Source organism: Neodiprion fabricii, chromosome 1 (assembly GCF_021155785.1).
Source record: "Neodiprion fabricii isolate iyNeoFabr1 chromosome 1, iyNeoFabr1.1, whole genome shotgun sequence".
Taxonomy (NCBI): domain Eukaryota; kingdom Metazoa; phylum Arthropoda; class Insecta; order Hymenoptera; family Diprionidae; genus Neodiprion; species Neodiprion fabricii.
Window position 1 is genome coordinate 31619784 of NC_060239.1, and position 20564 is coordinate 31640347.

The 20564-nt window shown below is 43.4% G+C and overlaps 1 protein-coding gene across 3 annotated transcripts in view; it reads left to right on the forward strand.

Annotated features, from left to right (window-relative positions):
* The window catches only part of LOC124186207, a 50924-nt gene extending 30479 nt beyond the window's left edge, over positions 1-20445 (forward strand). Inside the window, exons 2-10 of one of the 3 annotated variants that reach the window (XR_006871596.1) lie at positions 13726-14020; positions 14674-16097; positions 16186-16363; positions 16489-16662; positions 16791-18034; positions 18196-18600; positions 18681-18809; positions 19290-19422; positions 19795-19935. Coding sequence is in view for 2 of the 3 variants with exons in the window: in XM_046577710.1 (XP_046433666.1) it covers positions 13769-14020; positions 14674-16097; positions 16186-16363; positions 16489-16662; positions 16791-18034; positions 18196-18600; positions 18681-18809; positions 19795-19981 (3993 nt within the window). In the remaining variant the exon portion in view is untranslated. Of the gene's footprint in view, positions 1-13725; positions 14021-14673; positions 16098-16185; positions 16364-16488; positions 16663-16790; positions 18035-18195; positions 18601-18680; positions 18810-19289; positions 19423-19794 lie in introns of all 3 variants that reach the window. The other 2 variants (XM_046577710.1, XM_046577720.1) reach the window with 2 other exon arrangements.
* The last annotated feature ends 119 nt before the right edge of the window (positions 20446-20564 follow it).

Consider the following 20564-nt stretch of genomic DNA (forward strand, 5'->3'; position numbering starts at 1 on the left):
AGTCATGGCTTTTACTACGTGCGATAAGTGTGAAACGGAAACGGTGCGGCCGTCGAGATGGACTGGGTGTTGGAATTAGGTTGCGGGACACGACGATGAGATAAGATTAGGTGCGAAGCTATGGCGTCGTTATTCGGAGGAACGATTTTCACGAGACAATTGCCTTTTCTTGACGTATGGATTTACCGGCAATGCATCGACTGCGGACTTCTCCTTGTTCCCTTACAATTGGTCAAAACGTATCAGTGGATTGGCATTACCCGCGAACCAATTCAAGGCGCATGTGACACATTTGCGTGCACTTTATCGATGCCACGGTACCTGTGCAAGAAATGTGCGACATTTACTGTAAATAGAAGCGAATTTCTGAAGATCGTGCGGTTACTTGAAATACCGTAATAGTCGGGCATTTTATGACCGGAGAACGGCTCTCTCGAAGGAAGGAAGGCAGGAAGGAAGGCAGCGCGCCAGCCCGAGGAAATAAGGAAGTTGGCGAAACAGCGCCGTAGAGTAGGCATTAATTTCTTGCGTTATACGTGCATTATGTACGGGGATGTGTACAGCATACCCAGGAATATAAGGTACATACGCTTGGTAGTACAAAGCTTGCGCATATCCAACCGTATGGTAGGTACATAATTATGCTCGGTTAAACGCGAGCCCCGCAAATAACCTGCGCATATATAAGGTTATACGTATCGGAGGATGTATTGACGAAGGTTTGCACATACGTAGGCGTGCAGTGAGTGTTGCCTATACCTATACGTATAACTACGTCGGTCTTATCTAGGTATCCGTACGCGCAAATCCAGGCATATCGCTGGCGTAGGTAACTATCGGCAGATCCACGTGCACGCACGCATATCCATGCAGGTTATAAGTCGGCACGGCTTAATGCCGAAGAGGGACGTCGTCGACCCTCCTTGCTTCGTGGGCACGCGAAACTATCCTAGGTATACCTGCGATACGCCAGGCGACTCGAACTCGCGGAAGGAGTCCGTTAGGATGATTACCATGCGTTAGACTCGGCGAGGTACACACGGCTCTTACCCTGCCTCGGACATGATCGCAAAACCGTAATTTCTACAGCTGATTTTCCACGTGCACCTACAACGTGGTTTAACGGTGTCGGTTAATGCTGTCCTCGCACGCGTTAATTAACTCTGACACGAGTAACCGATTACGCGTACGAGTCAATCCTCGTTGTATCTATACCTGGTTATTTAATTTCTATTCGATAACTCGAGGCTCGATGCGCGCGTCAAAATATTGTAATTAACTTTCGCAAGTTTTGGCCTGTCGAGAGAAGAGTGAAATATTGCATTTTACAGCTTTAATATGATCTTTCGTCATTATTCATCGTGCGTTAGAGCCGTTAGAAACGGCGATATTTCGTCTTACGAATTCATACGATGTGACTGATTGTTGAAAAAAAAATTTTGTATGCAACTACGAGTTCATCTCTCTCACGGTGCTTTACGCTTATTCTATGATCTTATCCTCCGATATAATAACGGGTCTGATCATCATCCTTGTAAAAATGACTTTCACGAAATTCTGAAGCTCCGGCACAAAGGTGTTGGTACGAAATGGACGAACTGCTAGGCTTGAACAAAACTCACGCATTTTTCAATGCCTTATCGTTTTTCTTGGATCTTTTCCCGCGACGCGTTTATATCGCGATGCTTCTTGTTCACGCCTGTCGCTAGGTTTGTGGATCGTGTTAGCGTCAATTAGACCTTTATTTTTTCCCCGATGGTTATAAAGAAGGTGATAATTTTAAAGCCAAACGGTAAAGTCGGATGTCACGCAGCCGTACGACGCCTAGCCTCACGACAAGGTGAAATTCTCTGTATTTTTATCCTATCTTTCTATTCTATTCCGTACTCGGTGTGTTGTTAAAAAATATCGCTCGAGAACTACGGCACGCTGCAATTCAACATGTTCCCGATTTCTTACGTAGCAGCGAATTTGATAGCGTTGCCAATCCTCCGTGCAGTTAACCATGCGGCTGATCGTGATGCAACGGAGTCTGTACGTCTGTTATACGTCTGTCAGTTCTCTTTAACGGTCGTAATTCTGAACCGGTTTTCGCTGCAAGATTTACGGTATCAGAATTAAAGAAGAATAGGTGAAATAAGAAAACAAAACCGCTTCTTCTTGCAGCAGCAGCGAGTAACGAATCTACTTACGTAGCTGCAACGAGCGCGTTTTGTCGAGTTCGAATACCATTTCATTCGTCGAAATTCCGGCAACGCGTAGCTATACCTGCACTAACGCTGGAGAAAACCGTGTTCGTTGCTGTTGCTGTTGCTGTTGTAGGTATACAGATTTGCATCAACTCTCCTTGCAGCATTGTCTTTTTGCACGATCGTATAATATGTACAACACCTAGCTCGCGTATTTGTATAACCTGTGTACCTACTACACTCTGGTATACGCGAGTATATCGCACACTCGGCCGTGCGGTTTCTTCGACATGATACAAAACTCTCTCACGACCTTGGAGACGGTGCGAATAACGTACGTACCCTCCACCAGGACTCTTGTTAGTTCACGATCGGTTATGTACCCACATTCCTGTGCCGAATGCCCCGAACATTGCAAGCCGACATTGAAGAGACCATTTTTTCTTCCCATGCATTCAACTTTCACATCAAAATCATACCCGGAACAATTGCACTTTGTGCAAAAATTGAGAGAATGTTTTTTTTTTTTTTTTATTTTTATATATACCGACGCGAGTTTCTAAGATGATTCAAGCTTCGAACCTGCCGTTATGCCTACTTTGAAAGAACCGCTTTTACTTCTACCGCCCCCGGCAATGAAAGGCGAGTCAACTTTTACACTGATTACCCTAGAAAAAAGTATCATGTGACAAACGGTCGGGATGAGACAAAACTCCCCTTCGAACAGATTATTCGCGACATTGCGATAGGTGTCCATTAAGAAATCTAAATTCAGCTTCGTAGATTATTTCTTCCTGCGATGTGTCACCGTCGGTGCGAATGACAGCCCGTGAGACGTACGTCTGTTGCAAAATTAACCGCAGGGGTTGAAGACACACCGAATGGTCAACCACGCCCTGCGGTACACGGTGAGGAGTGCGTGGATTGAATTCGCGATGAAAAGATCCGTCAAAGGCTTGGACAGGTTTTATCCTTGTCTGCAGATGCGAGACGCATAGATGCGTGCAATGAAATGTTGCGAATCTGCATCCTTACAGCGAAACTTTTGATGCCGCGATACGTCGGTTATAATTCTACGCGTGAATGTAGTAAGAGAAGGGGAAAAAACGTCATCTTACCTTTTCGTCGTCGTTGTCCGTTAATTAATTATTATTTATTATTTATTATTCTTATCATCGCAGAGTATGATATGAAAGTAATATCGCACATTCGGCGTGTGTAATCGAGCGGGAGAAAGGGGAGGAGATGGAACGCACGCGTTTTATACTCGTCGTATACGCTTGTTTGCAGTTCAGTGTCGGTATGTATTAAATTCGTGCGACGACGTTGTAACGTCGAGAAATAAAGACGCACGCGCGTCTCCGAAGATGTGGAACAACTCTCTCCCGTCGCACCCTGGGGCCATGAAGCAACGTCGAGCTCGACGAAGCCCGAATACCCTTCTTCGTACTGGAAATAGGCAACGATCGCCTACGCCGACGATCTTCGAGTCCTCCCGCGTTGTCAGAGCGGGCTTCGATCAAACGAAACGATCGCGTGACTGTTATTTATTTGCGATTTTATATTGAATAACCGATTGCACCTTTCAATGCAATAAACGGGTTATGAATTCCAATTAACCAGCTGTGATGTTTCGAAGGATTTTTTTTTAACGCATCGTCCGCAGTCGAATGTTGATTAATTCGTCTCTGACGGAGGAGGTTCACGGACATTCACGATGTTTCTTTCGCTTCTAGTTCTATTCGACTTTTTGTTGCTCTTTGAGAACTCCGATGTCGAAAAGATTCTTGTTTCTTTTTTTTTATTTCTTTTTTCCTTGTTCTTTTTTCTCATCGTCATTCTAGTAAAGAGGAATTGGCTATTAAAACTGTTTACCTAATTATCGATTTACTTATAGTCGCCACGGCAGTTTTATGTGTTTATTCCATGTGCATACGTCGTTGCCAAAGAAGCTGCTACGATGTAGACGAAGTGAACTCTCCTCGGTTTATTTTTGTGTAATAACTAGTCATATTTTATCATTCAATACGCTACGACGAAACGAATCTTTGAAAAACCGGCTGCAGGTTAAGAAAGATGATAATAATATCCTCTATAATAATTTAATTTAATGAAATTCCTACGCGCCTGTATCGTATAATTGGAATTACAATGAGGTTCGTTTGCTTACGCATATTACGTCTGTGTAACGTACATCATGTACGTACATATGTACCTGCGTACGTAGGAAACACAAAAAAGTGGTTTAACTTTGTACTACCGACGACTTTCTCATCCCTCGGGCAAACATACGGATGTTTGTTAACCAATACGACACGCCTCTGACCTACAACCTAGAACCTTACGTACCTACGTACGTATAGACGAGAGAGGATGGTTAAGCGAGGCTTGACGTGGACCGAGGATGTCGATATGCCTGCATAATAGACCCGACGCATCGACGATAGGTACATAAATATACATTATGTACGACCGGAGTCGACTCGTCGAGTTCTCCACCGCTGCAGCAGGTTCTTGATTAAAATTATGTAATAGGAACACAATTAGTCGAGTGCCAGGAAGGAAAACTAGTATATCGTACGGAAAGGTCGATACAGGAATGAATATAAATTACCCATCCTGATAGTAATTGAGCTTTCGTATTACGATTCTATCCTCGGGGCTGACACGTGCAGCTTTCGGTGCAGGGGCTGAGGGGAAAACGATCCTGGATCTTGCAGCTTACGCATACTTACGGATAACTATTACAGCTGAGAAGAAGGTGATCTGTTGGAGAGAGAGAGAGAGGAATTAATAAGAAATATATAAGCAATCTCCGGACAAATGGCGGGATTTTTGTTCTTTTTCTTTATCTTTATCTTTTTCATGCCTCTTTCCTTATACGGTTTCATCTGTTATTGTGTCTGGAAGCGTTTGCAGGTGCGAAATAACAGCCTTGCCGCGTATTATACGAATGCAAATCCCTGGGAGGAGGGGAGGAGGACGCTTTGTCGACACTTTTTTAAAATGTGTTGTTGCAGGCTCATGCATATATGTATCGGTTACAGTCGGCTATTAGAAAACGCCGCTTCGTGTCGCGAGTGCGTAACGATAAGGTGTAGAAAGGAATACGCGACGATTTCTAATCTCTCGATCTGCGGGATGTATGTATATATTGTATATACATATACATGCATACATTTACAAGTATCGTACGTCGCTTATAGCCATACATTTTTCTCAGTCATTAATGTCATTATACACCCCCGTCGGAAAGTTACACCCATTCGGTTCCTCGTCAATGATTCAAAAATGCATAATTTTACAGGCTATGCACGCGGCATATGCACACACGTATATCTATACACGTGAAATAATATGCGGCAGTTAATTACGCAACGGTTTATTAGCCTCTGTAGGTTCTCACAGAATGATTATAATACGCTGTGGGCAGGATTGCTCAAAATAACTTGATCGTTCCCGCTACTTTTAAAATCCACCCAAACTACCGGGTCAATCGACGTAACACTTTTCACGTATTCAATCGTGCAAGGAATGTGGTCGAGGAGCGATCGTTTCGACCTTAAACATCTATGCGTTCTTTGATTTTTTTTTATTTATCGCTTGGAATCCATCGCCACGTGTGCTGGAACGAATTCCGCGATTGTGAAATAGGCACGTCATAATCCTCGCGGCCTCTAACGACGCAGTTTAAATACGAACTTAACCCCGATTGCACGAAATCGCGTTGCCGTAATAAATAGGTAGGTGGGCAATTTGATGCTGGAATGGGAGTCTTCGTGGTAGCACCGACGGTGGGAATCGCGAGGTCAGTGCCATCGAAATCACGGAGTAGGTATGTATCGAAATATTTGAGAAGGTCGAGAAGTGAGGCGAGATATGGAGAGAGGCATTGACCCATATCGGAAACAGGGACGGGGCCGCGGCGCCTTTACGTTTATCGAAGAAACGTGTGTATAATACGTATGTGTAAAGATGCGATGGTATACGAAAATTCCGAGAAGACGAGACACGGTGCCTTGAATGTGGAGCGCTTGTTCTCTTCTCTCTTCGCCGCAGTGCGGACTGCTCTGCACCGGTGAGCAAAAAAGATACTTAGTCATTCGCATTGAAGAAAGTAGATGTGTCACGCGGATGACTTTGACGCAGGTATACAAAGCACAGACATCGCTCAGCGTGTAACCTTGCGCTTCCGATGCATGCGCCGATTTCGCGACGTGTCTCGGATCCGAGGAATTTATACTGTCTGCAAATTGAAGCATACTTTTAGCGTTCTTCTGATTTAAACCCAGGGACCGGGGCTTGGATAAACTACGTACACGAATGTATACTCGCCCATAGTTTATACGGTCAATCGGTATCAACGCGTTTCGCCTGAATCGATTTATGGCAGCGCAGTCATCGCTTTGATGGACTTTCTTTTGCCCCGGGTTTCGTACCGAGATATGTATTATATACAGATCGTCGCGTCGATATAATTGCGGTATAAGGTAATTGACCTGAAAAATTGAAAAGCCTCGTAACTCACACAAGGCGATAACCGTGCCCGTATTGATTATACACCGTTTACGGGTGTAGACGTGTACCTTCGCGGCTTTCTATTTCGTCAAAAAGTTGCCAAACCAGCCCCCGGAAGACCTTCCGAGTCCGTACTAAGCGCACGCCGTGTGTTGTACGCGGATCGCAACCTACGCTGGGAAAGTATCTCGTCGATAGGATGGGAAGAAACAGATTCTAGGCTGCCCGAGGGTCATGATTAAATACCGATCTACCGATCAAGCATGAGCCGCGAGATGAATTTCGGTTATCCCTCGGGCCACTTCGTTCCACTCTCTCCGATCTTAGGGATCTCTGGTGGATGACTTTCTTCCGAGAGTAACGCCGCGACCTCATTCTCAAATCCGGAACTTGCAACGACGTTCGGAACCACTTGACCACTCGACAGGTACTCTTCTCTTACCCGCCTCCCTAAAGCCACGCCTTAAATTCCTTCGCAATTATCCTTCTTCTTCGTCTTCTTCTTTTTTCCCCTCCCTTTCTCTTGAAATTCTTCATCTTTTCATCAAAACTCCGCAGGTATTATATGTACGTATGACGCGTTTATTACAGGTATTATATTCGTACGACTTACAGGAATCACTCGCAAGGTCTCGCGCATGCCAATTAGACGGGCTTCTGGAACCGAATGCATACCGCCGTAATATGCATTATGGATGAATGCGGCATGTGAACGCGAATCGGGCTGCGATGATTTTTATTTACGTTATTTAAAAATTTTTAATCATCTCTCCTTCTCTTTTTCTCTTAATAATTTATATCACTTTTTCTTCACCTCGCTTCTCCGCGTGACAGATCGTACGTGAAGATTTCTTCTGCCGTACAACGGTATTATACATATAGGTAGGTATAAATAAGCTGCAGATTTTCTCAGGCGATTTGGCACGCTTCAAGATTCTGAAGAACTTGAGAGGAACCCAAATGCTGTCCAGAGATTCTCAAGGATTTATATTTATTCGGCGTAGGTATTATACGCAGCCAGAAGTTCCGTTCGGTATAAATGCGAATGGTTCCGTGTGTATAATTACACGCCGGCTTTGTATCACCCGAAAGATTTACAGGGTTTCCAACCTTCCGGTTGCTCCGAAATATTCTTTTTTTTTCTTCGCACCAAGCATTTCACGTAACGTGCAAATTGGCTTTGGAACCGTACACCTGTTACCTGTGTCGACAATGATTTCGCAAAGAGTCTTTGCAAGCTTTACGGTAACCTGGCTGGGAAAACCTTTTAAGAACAAAAACAATAATTACCGCTATTAACCAGAAGTCTACGGGAGACTTTTACGGGGCAAGAGAAGGGATGGATCAGTGACCATTATCGTGCGGATGAATCGATTTATGTAGTTCAACGAAGGAATTTTGCTAAAGATCCGAACCGATTGCAACTAATTTCGAGCTGAGACTCACCCGCAGCTTCACCTTAACGGGAATTTAATTCGCTCTCTGAATTCCGTAGTGGTGCACGGGTAGGTGGGTATAAGTTACAAGTATGTACGCATGTACACGGTGAAACGATACGGATCGGAGCAGCGGCAAAGCGTTATTCGCTCCGTCGTAAAGTATGAATTTCTCAGAAAGACATCAGTTTGCTCCGGGCCAGGTGAACCTGACCGAATGGCATCCAACCTTGAAAAAGCCAACGGACTCTGCTCTCGCTTCTTCTTCTTCTGCCTCTTCCGCGTCGACTGTTATAACTTACCTCGGGATGAACAAGAGTAGCAATCAGCGGTGTGCAGGTACAGCGGAGGAGAGGCCGCTTTTAAAGGACGTGCAAAGGGAAAATATGCATGCACGCGGGCAAAAGTTGCCGATGTCTTTCCTCCTTCTGCGTGTCTTCTTTATGCTTCGGGGAACGCAGCCTCAACTTCCAGGATATCGATGCGGGAGCTCGTGTAACCTGAGCACATCGGTTCGATGCCCGGCTCTACCGATTTATAAGCCAGAGCGTGAACAACGTTCGGTGGTAGTCCTCGATTCTCATGGCGTCAATTAAACGAGAGTTGCTACCCGGCCGCAGATCTATGAGCGAGCGATCTGCATTCGTTGGATTCCTAGCCGCTCGGTCCCGAGTTTTGTCTTCAGCTGCGGCATGAGACCGGGAAAAGTTTGTACCTGAGCCTCGGCTCGTCTCCCTGCCTGAACGATCAGCTTCCGGCTTCCATATTTCGTCCTTTACCTGCCCGCAGCTGCTTGTACCGTCCTGAGGGTGATAAAGTTAAAGCTGTATTATAGCTTCTTATTCCGGATCAGAAAATACGTTGGCATGATCGTGGATTCTTGCAATCTTTATTTTACTTGTACCGATTCACTTGTCCGTGTCCGAGTCGTGACCGTCGATATAAAATACGGTGAAATTTTTACTACCACTTCCGGTGTTCGATGCTTTACAATAACGATCTGCTGGCCGGGTCTATTCAATTATACGCACGTATTACTACCTCAAGAGTCTTTTTACGTCAACTTTTAACTTGACCGCTTTGCGTACTATTTATCTATTCATTCTGTATTGCTGTAACGAAAGTTCGTGAGGATCCGAAAGTTTTACGCTTCGGCAAATTTGAACGAGACTCCAGAGCCATCCGCCACGGTGTTACGACCTTCCTAAAGAAAGGATTACGATGATTACGGCGCTGGCAGCCGAGGCGACCTCTCGATACACACTTTCGCCGCAGATCAATTTTTCGCTGATCATAATTTTATTGTCGTACTCGGTGCGCTGCGGCGAAAAAGGCAAGGAAGAAAAGACCGACTCGCGACATCACAGCTGAGTGCGTCCTTCCTTAAGCCGGGTCAAGTTACCTTCCTGGTTTCATTCACTCCGCTCTCTTATTCGCCTCACTCCTCGTTCCTCGTCTTCGTCTTCGTCTTCGTCTGGCGTCAACTCGGGTCAAGACGTGTCTGACGAGATGTGACCCGGCGAACGGTGCTTCGCCTAAACCCATTACCGAATAGAGAATCTAAGGTTCTTAACTGGTACGATGCGAAAACGATCGCACACCTCGTTGACGGCTCAAGACTCGAGTTGGACATTTTTACCGTAAAGGCGGGTCAAACGATTCTCGTTCTGGCGACTAAATTTTCCACTGCCAAGTTTACCCACTGTGCAGTTATCTCGCATACAACGGCTCTATAAGCCGTGAGACGTTGAATTTTTGCTACGCGAAAGGCTCTGACCTGCAGACGCGGTTCGCGAGGTGGGCGAATCCGATGATGCAGATAAGATAGCGTTGCCTGGCTTACACCACGTCTTGTGGTACACACACACACACACGCCATTGTTTGTACAATTCTCTGCTTGTACGAAGCGGTGCAACAATGCCGGGAGAAGGACCTTGTCCGTTGCATGTAGCTGTTTCGACAGATGCATTCATGCCTCGGCACAGCCTCCAATTATCCGTCGAATCGACGCCCACGGACGAGATTTCACCGCTGGAGCGTCTTCGCTCTACGGACGCGAGAGAGGGATTTAAACGTAGTAATTCTTGCTAAACGGTATTTATTTCAACAGCTCGCCCAGCTCCCCCGAGTATTGACCCACGTTCTATACACCATTGTCGGATTAACCCGTATGAATACGGTAGTGGTACGTCTTTCTTCGTTCCTGCCAACTTACGAGGCCGTAGAACGCCGTTTCAGGCAAATTCGTTCTACACATGGATTGTATTCATACAGACGCGTGAACTGGCGCCTCGTGGATGCGTCGTTTTTAGTGCTGAGCCTCACCAAAGGAGAACTTACACGCGAGTCCAAGCAGGTATAATAATGGATCTTCAGCTGCACGTTATCCTTAGACGGGACACAGCCTTATCCTTACACTTCCACTTGCGGTAAATACCTTACTGCGGTGCATTGTAGAATGCACTGATTAGCTGACGGGAAAATCTAAAGTTTCGATGCCTTTTTTCCTCAAATTTCTTTCACGCCACGGGCAAGTAGACGAGTCGGAATTTCTCATGTTCATTTGATATAGTATGGGGTTTTTTTCGGAACAATTAGAAACGAACGGATCGATCTAAAACCTACGCCATGGTTGATCTGATTCTCTTATATCTGACAACTGCTTTTACCTCAACTGTGTCTAATTGTGAACGGTGGCGTCTCAGTGACACCGAGTTTTACGTGACTGTACTTCGGAAGATTAGTAAATTGCCTTTTACGCATTACCATATTACAAACGTAGCCCATCGAGGTGGTAACAATTCTGGAATTAGTTTTGTGCTTCGGTGTTATAATGTGAAATAAACTCTCTAAAGCAACGACGATTGTAAATTTAATACTTCGGAGCGCGTATACAGGCACTTCTGTTTATGGTCTATTACGCCCGTTGTGTATATCCAACGCAAATATTCATTGGAAAAGTGGACTCGGTTGTGGCGCCACGAGATCTTTATTTTCTTCTGGTTTTGTTGAACTCGCTGGCAGCTCCGATCGTCCAGGTTCGATGACTCAAGATCGTCACAGGCTGGGATATCATAACCACCCGCGTCACGCATGAGTTGCCGCTTTGTAACGTGGTACCTACCGGTCACTCCGGCTATCTTAGGATAGGTACAAAACCGGGGAAGCCGAGAATTCCGGAGGTCCGAGTTCCTGCATCATTAATTTCTACATCTTATCGTTAGATGTTATATAGAGAATCGTGCGGTATGTGGCAATTCTACTGTCCGATCACAAATCATCGTTTCGGCAGGCGTGGCTATATCCTTCACGCTCCGTGATAAAATCTCTGTAATTCGGTGATCGGCCGGAGGATACTTAGATCCTTTGGCACACGAGATCAATTGCGATATCGCTAATATCTATCATAGCCGCGTTCAATTACGTATATATATATATATATATATACATATATATATATATTATATATGTATGTATACATCTGTATATGTATATACCACGGCGTCGAGAAACGCCCCTGGCTATGATGCCTTTTCCTCGATGATCGCACGGTGACCGTGGGTAACTGTGTTAACTGTATTTTACGCTTAAGTGATAAAAAACCGCGCAAAACAGGTGCTCGTTATTCGATTTAGCATTTATTTCTTTGTGTTCTTCGGTCACTGCTACAGTAACTTCGACACTACCAAATATTGAGACATTTTACTAACGGGATGACCGCGGCATTCTGTCTCGGAACAGAATTTCGGCGATTGAGTGGGAAAGAGAAGAAGAAGTAGAAGAACAACAACGACAAAAAAAAAAAAAAAAAGAAAAAACGAAAAAGAAAAACAACCAGTCATCAATACCCGGCACAAAAACTCTTCTGCACATAATCCTCAAATAATCGGCAAAAACGTTGGATCAATTTTTAACCCAATGCAACTTTATGGGTACACCTGCCGATTTCGTTGGCCCCAAAGAATACTCGATGATCGCAGTTGGTGGTCGTTAGCTGTTATGTCACTTATGCTTACGGTTAACGATACTCAAAGTCTAAGTCGATCCAAACTGCGGCAAGTTGTAAGGCAGAGCACCTGCTCTTCAGGCCAGCACAGGTGAATGGGTTGGGACTCGAGAAAAGACACACATCTCGATGACGGTCTGGATGCGAGGACAGCGTGAGGTTAAACGGTGTCTAACTGTAAGCGAACTGGTCTAGCTTGTTCGAGCATCGCCGACCATAGCTTGTCGTTTCTTGAGGTATCGACGTTTGCTCGTACAACGCCAAGTCGAAGCATCTGCAACATTTATGGCGGTTGGTTCGTTGGTTCGTTGGGTACTCCTGCTCTTTCTCGTGTGTACGGTATACCTGTAACGTATGAAACTACGCTGACCCTAACTGGGATGCAGACCGTTGCATGGTTCGAAAATACCTGAAGAATGTTACCTTATTGTCTGCGAATCGCGAAACCGATCGGAGATATCGTGAGGCGAGCTTCTGCCGACGTACACCCGCACTGCGACTGGTGTCGGGGTCACGGTCTCGAGTAATTTATGCAAATAGTTGTATTTTTTTAGGTAACCAACATCCGTTAGGTATGAGAAAAATTAATATAATAATAAACGATGAGGAGGAGAAAAAACAAAATAAAAACTAGTGAAATAACCAGGAGATATAAAGATCGAGATACGTGGATAGCATTAATTTGCATTAATAATCGGTGACCTTTAACAATTTGTGCCACACCAACATATATATATATATATATGTTACTTACAATACATGTGTATATATATATATACATGTATTGTAAGTATCGGGCCAAACATTCACGTAACGGAGATATCCAAGCTATTCGTAATGGCGGAGTAGAGAGTTGCTTCTAGACTATTACGTCGCGTCGTGGCATTACGCTGGTTCTTCATCGATTCAAAGTTCTGTTTGATGCGTTTAAGACTCTTTAATGATTGGTAACATTTGATACGAAGTCAGGTACGACAAGCGCGAGACGTCGATCGTGTTGTACCGGTCTTCGAGTTTCATGTCTATATTTTATCTTCCATTTCGTGACACGATCTTATTCGTCCGCGAAATAAGCGTGCGATAAATCATTTAATTATGAAATTTATGATGCCCGCTGTGAAGCAACGAGTACACGAAGGTGATTCATGGGTACGTCGGTGAAAAAAATGGAAAGCTAGTTCGATCGTCCCATCTGTCCGCTGCGTACTCACCTACCATAGAGTCGAGCAGGCATTGCGTGTCCCATAGCTCCTAATTGAACCACTTTTCGAGATATCGTGCCTTGAGAAAATATTTATCTGCCGTATGCGCCCAGGTTACACGGTTGTGTTACTTCCAATTAAAGCGTAGCTCTCCAATTTACATAAACTCTGGAGTTCATCCTTGAGTAATTACCTATACGCAGTTTCCGTTATCCATCATTCGTTAGAGTATGCAAGTCCATTACCCATACCCGTGCATATCGTTATATCGTTCCCCTGATCGCACACTAAACTGTATAACGAGGTAATTACTTGCCGAATGTCTTCATCCAGAAATTACACTAACCGTTCATTTCTCTCCTGGCCATTGCAGGGTCGGCATGTTCCTTGACCCCTAGAAGCTCGCCCGATCGAAGATGGGGAATAACAGCAGCTCCCATCACCACCATGCGCAGGGTGGAGTGGCTCGTGAAATGGGACCGGGATGGACCCACTCATTCCCGCGGGAGATGCATCGACAACATCTGCAACCCTCGGGTCACAAGGTTCTCCCTGAACCCCCGAATCAAAGGTTACGAGCTACGAACAATGGAAGCATCATCCACAACGGTGGGACCATCAGCGGACGGAGGCCTTCCGCGCTGACGTTGCCACACGATCTTAACAAGGTAGCTAACAAAATTAATGCGCAGTTCTCTTAAGACTGGAGAATAATTTGCCTCGTAAGTATTTTCAAAGAAAGAGATTATCGCGTTCTCGAGATCTATTCGGGTTATCCGATTCACCGAGTTGATTTTCTTGCCTCACCTCACGTATGAAAATCTCTACTGTTATCTGGTCTGATCAACTTTCCCAGAGATCGTTCTGGCCGATTCTTGCATTTATTATTTTGCTTTCGGAATTTCTAATACTCGGACTGTTAAAATCGTCAGTTCTTATGCTTCATTGTCATGGTTGGGCGGAAAAATGCACTCACATAGCATCCGATTACCGCGGCCGTGACTTTATTCATGTATTCGAAAAGGCGCCAAATGTCAAGTACTTCCTATGCAACCAAGTCTCGTACCGTTCAGCGCGTTTCTCTCAGCTTTGTGCCATTTTTCGAATACTTGCATACTCACTGCCGGTCTTAGGCACTTTTCAAGGCTCTTTCAACTGTACCACATAAATGCATGCAGTTTCGTTTTCTTTTCTCACAGGCAATCCGGATCATCTTGCATACGATTATTTCTGTAATTTATTCCAATATAACGAGTCCTCTTTCTGTGATCTCGAAGCAAAGACTAACGAAATTCTGCGAACACCGTAATTTCTGTTTCAGCAAGCCGCCTATCGTACCAGAAGTGCGTCAGCATCAAATTTTGGGCAACCGCGAGCACAGAACGGTGATCTTCAATACCAGCACGGGGATCCGAGAGACAGGGAATTCCAGGAATTCAAAAGGTTTGGAAGCGAACCCGACCTGAGATACTCGCCCACTGAACAGGGGAGATACGAACGTCATCAGGGGTATCCGGAAAGAGACGCTAAGGAACGGGACAGCAGGTACAACAAGGGTAAGAAGAAGTACAAGGCACCGCCTCCGCCGAATGGAGACGGCTCATCGCCGGACTCCTACAACTGGTCACCTGGTAATGACAGAGAATCGATGAGGCCTGGAGAGGAAATACGACCACCGCCTAGGAAATCGAGACTCTTCAAGACTCGCGCCGAGACGAAGAGGGCACAGGCGAATTGGACGTCGCTTCAGGAACGGGAAGTTGAGAGCAAGAGGTGGAACGACGAGCAATCCGGCAAGGAGAATCTTGGCTGGAAGCAGCAGCAAGAACGTTGGGACAAAGAGGAAAGAAGGCCCAAAGTTTTCGATGGAAAAAATACGCTCCAGCGGAGTTTGAGCAGCCCAGAGTTTCAGGCCGAGCTGATGTTAGCAGCGAGAAAAGTTAGGAGTAAAATGAATTATCAGCGAGAGGGTCCGGTGGGAGAAGCCAGGCCTACGAGTCACAGAGAATATTTGACGAAAAATCAGAAAGAATTCATTGATGAGAGACGCATCGAAGGGAAGAGCGCAAGACAACAGGAGGAACGGTTCATCGACGAACGGAGAGCCGAGAAAAAGAATTCGAGAAACCAGGATGTTTCCTACGATCATAGAAGAACTGAACAGCAACACGACGGAGGGTTTCAGAGGGGGGGTTTAAACGATCGTCAAAACGAACGAAATTCATGGCGAAATAAAATCTCGAAAAAGTCTGCGACTTACGATGATGAGATTGCTGCGTCACAACGTATAATTGCCGAGAAGAAGTTGTTTATGGACAGAATTGAGAAGCGTGGGCAATCTTTGGATGATCGACTTTCCGATAAGCAGAAAATGGAGAATTTCGAAGAAAGGAGAGGTGATCAACATCGGCACAAAGCATTCGACGATTTCGTGGAGATGGAGAAACGAGGCGAAACACAGACGAGAGCTGAGAGTCCTATGCGACAGTATAGGGACAAAAGTAACGATCACAGAAGTCAGGGTTCAGGCAGAGAAAGTACGCCTGAGCCTTCAAAAAGTAAGGATCTTGCTAATTTTGATCTGCGTAACAACGTTAAAACGGATTTCCGAAGCAGTGGTTATAAAAATGAGGAGAACAGACGCTCGGAGCCTATTTTGAAAACGGACAATCAGGAATTGAATTCAAAAGAAAAGCTGTCGAGGAAACCGGATGTCAGGAGTCCGCCGGTGAAAAATTGGGAGATGTAAGATTTTACGAATTCATATCAATTCTAATGGGAATTAAACTTCTTTTCTTTTACACAAACAGTGATTCTTATTTTCAATTCTCAGACTACCACCAGCTGGGAAATCGCCTCCAAAGACATTCTACTTTGGCATGGATATCACAGCAACTTCGAAGGAATCGCGAGATCTAATGGAACGTCAGATGGAACAGATTCAAGCAAGGCTTAATCACAACAGAGAACTTAGTAGCTCACCTGAGACCTCACCTGGTGAGATGGATGATGTAAGTACTTTATGTTCACAAACGCAAAATTTTAGCAGAGCCTTGGTAACTCCGGTATATCCCATATACCTATTAATTTTGTATAGATGGAAATACAGACACAATTTCATGAGGGCTAAATGTAGAATTTTCAGGATAAGATCCTACATACTGGCGAGGACATTGCTTTAAAGTTACGGCCTACACTACCGAAGAAGCAATTGGAAATTCCTCGGTTTTCACCATCAGCTGCTTGGAGATTGCTATCTGCATTAGATGCTCCATATCCAACTATGAGCACAGCAAGTGAAGAAGGACCGGTAGGTTCCTTAGAATGAAAATAATTCGAATTTAAGTCTCACCAAAATTATTGCCTAATCAACTAATCTTTATTGTGATGCACTGCTTTGTAGTAGAGAATTTTCTAATGCTTTTGTTCGCATTTCAGGTACTGTTCGAAGAACGCATAGAACGTTTATCGAGACCACCGCCACCTCTGGTAGCTCTTGGTCCACGAAGTTCGCATGACAAATCTGGAGACTCTGGAATTTCGGGTGATGCTGGAGCTCTCAACGACGACCCGTTGGATATAATCACAAACCGAGCAAAGGCTTCGATTAGACCGGCTTGGACGCCTCAACAAGATCTGGGCGAGGAATCTAGTAGCGATGCAGGTGTTGATTCTCCTCCACCTATGGCTACGCCGGTCAAGTTTCCCCCAAGACCTCATGTTTTTTCTCTATCCTTACCCAGAGATGACAATAGAATGTCGTTGTACAATCCTGAATTCAAGAACAAAGAGTCGTCCTCTTTTAATTCCTTGCAGAAATTGAAAAGATCTGTCTCTGGAGCTCTCGGATTAGGAGCCATAGATGTTGACAGGAAACAAGATAACGATGTTTTAGATGGGAATTGGCTTTTATCTACGAGTGCTCCAAATTCTTTGCAACATACTCCACCGAACGTTGAAGGAACTAATACACCATCTCCTGGGTGGGAAACCAATTTTCCGGAAAATGAAGATGACGAAAAGCCTGAATTTCCGATTATTATGAAACCACCATCATTTTCTTATCTAGCCTCCGGTGGACACGTTATGTATCTACCCGAATCCAATGCTACCGAATATCAAACGCAAAGTCTCAATTACCGTAACAATAGTACCGAGGAAAAGAATTCAAATAACTCTAATATAAAGTATAAAAAGAGTACAAACGAATCGAAAAAAGTATTCAGATATCCCAGTGCAGACATTCAAAAATATTCCAAAGAATCCAAAGAGTTTGGGCTCTTCAGAGAAAGACGATTTACCGATGGTGGATTAACGTCGAGAAAGTATTCAAACTTTTCAAAATCATGCGAGAACATTTCGGAAATGAAACAAAGAGAACGTTCACCGTCACCTGGACCGGAAAACTTACAAGATGTCAAGGATAGTTTATCTGATCTAAAGGCTTCTGCAAAACGTAACTCTAAAAGCAAACGGTTTACATTCCAGTCAACTGTACGACAAATCGAGAGACGCAGACTAGCAGAAAAGTTGTCTCGAGAAGCAGAAGCTAAGGAACAGCAAAGAAAAGGAGAGCTAGAAGCAATGAGGAAAGTCGAAGAAGAGTTTCAGAAAAAACGTGCAAGAGAAAAGGCCAATATTAGGCAACAGCTTAGACTGTTCAACATGGATGAAACTACCGGGTACTCATATTTCAAATATTCATGATTTTCTTTCCATTTAATACGTACCGTTTAGAGCTGTTGTTATTAGAACACACATCAAGATTTTGTCAAATACATCCGAATCGTTGAAATGCAGTTTCAATGATTTATGACTTTTAACAAATACATTTTGTATACAGAAGCCTACCAGTTGTCTGGGACAATACGCAGTTATCTCGTGCGGACCCTGACGGTGCACCTTCGTCGTCAGCTTCATCCCCTATCTCGGCGCCGCCTAGTAAACTATCAGCGGCGAGAAAAAACAGTGCTAGTAGTGACGAATACAATCGAAAAGCTAATCTTAGTTTACACCATATGCATTCTGAATATCGACAACATCAACAACAAAGAGAGTATAAAGACTACAGGTCAAGGTATTACGACTGTGGTCCTGAAAGTGCACCACACATTGAATTCAAGCAAACTACAATTCATCCGAAAGTCGTGTACGATATTCCCAAGAGCGCTCCTGTCTTTGTTGACGCAAAAATTCATCCAAACAAACCAGTAAATCTTAATTCTACTCCTAGGTCAGACAACTATAGGTGAGTTTCAGTTATTATTGATTTGACTAATGTATCTACTTTTTGACTCCATCATACCTTTTCCTTGTAACTGTGTATAGGAAAGATTTTGCACACGGTGCCGTAGCAGCAAGATCGTCGCTGGCAAGCAGCGATAGCGAGTTATCTCAGCCAAATACCAGACCACATTCACGGCAAACGCCAACTAAAGTCAGAATTCATCGATCTAGGTAAGTATCATCCAATATTAGTTTAAAAATCCTATAATATGCTTCGGTTGATCCCTTATATTAAGTTTGAATTGGATAACAAATCAATAACGCTACAGCATGTTGCATGACCGGACGATTTATACCGACTTACTTTATACTGTGACGGTAGATGCATATTCAGAATATTTCGCTTTTCCCTAAATGATGCGATCAAATTAAATGTAAGTCTCTAGCATATCAATGTTGACCAAGTGGAATATGTCAAATTTTCCCAATATTTATAACACATATTATAATCTGCTGCGTCTCTCCTTTTAATATGTATTCCACTATCAAATAACTTGATTCTCTTACTGTTTCACACAGGGAGCTTAAAACTGGAATTATATCCGTGAACACAACGAAACTAGCCATTTCAGCCCTGTATCTTTGTACTTATACTATAAGTATTTACAAGAAAATTGTTAATGTTTGGCGTTCAATTTTTATTCCATGCAGGTTTTAAGGTGGGCATAAAGTAAGTAGTCTTAACACCTCTAGTCACCTAACAACGCTTCATTAAAACAAACGCAATCAACCGCTTCTAACTACGCCTTGGGTTGGGTGTAGTTCACAACAGTATAACGCATAGGTGGGTGCTCAAGATATATAACTGTTTGAGTCAAATATTTGAAAAAGTATTAATTTATTATATAAAAATGATAGCGAGCGAAGTTATGCTCAGCGTGATAACATTCATAGTCCAATGAATAGAATGGTAATTGTAGTTGATATTGCAATGCAAAATGTAATTTCAGGTCTGTAGTACAATAGATTAATTATATGGGATCTTGCATTAAATTTTTCTATTAGTTTAATATAATCGTCATTCAGAAAATGATAGATTATAATTCGGTAAGCTGAGGAACCATTTACCAAAACTGCGCAATGCATCATACTAATTTATACTAATACGAATCGGTTGCATACCAAGATGTTAAAAAACGAAGTATATTTCGATTAGGTCGGCAAGCCCTGCCAGGAGCCATGAGGATGCCAGCTCGGAAGAGGAATCCCCCGTCGAACCAATCACACGTGAAAGAGTGCCGTCAAATAATTTGATGCTAAACGCAATCCAACCATTTGTCAGGGAAAAAAGTTATCGACCGATATCTTATAACCCTCAGTCTCCTCCACCCATTGCTAGTTAATTCCTTCTGAAAAATTGCGACTTTAATCTGTTAATAATAAATAATAAATGATAATAATATATTAAATATAGTTTTATTAATATTTTATATACAAGATCATGTAATATATCATTGTTTTCTGTTCTATGAATTATATATGTACATATAAAAATCCTTCCAAAGAGAATTTTTCTGCAAACGCAATGCCCTAAAGTATAAAGAACTAAGTAAGTTAATTTAGAAATTAGCAATATCCCATACCGTAAACTGAAAGTTCTGCAATTAATTTTTATTATTACGTACGTACATCGATAGAATACACTCGTTGATATTGTTCAATCGAAACTAATTTATTATTTTAATAGTATGTCTATAATTCACAACATCATCTCAAAACATATGTTAGACAAAAAAAAAAAAGTGTGTCATAATGAAATTCACACGGAAATCAAGAGAAGTATTTAAGCAGAATATTATTAAGTTTCGGAGGAATGATTCAATTTTTAATGCATTAAATCGCATTCATGCATGTACAAAATTTGTACCGTTATATTACTCTAATAAAAAATATGATTTCAAATCCTTTGAAATTTTAAGCACGCAT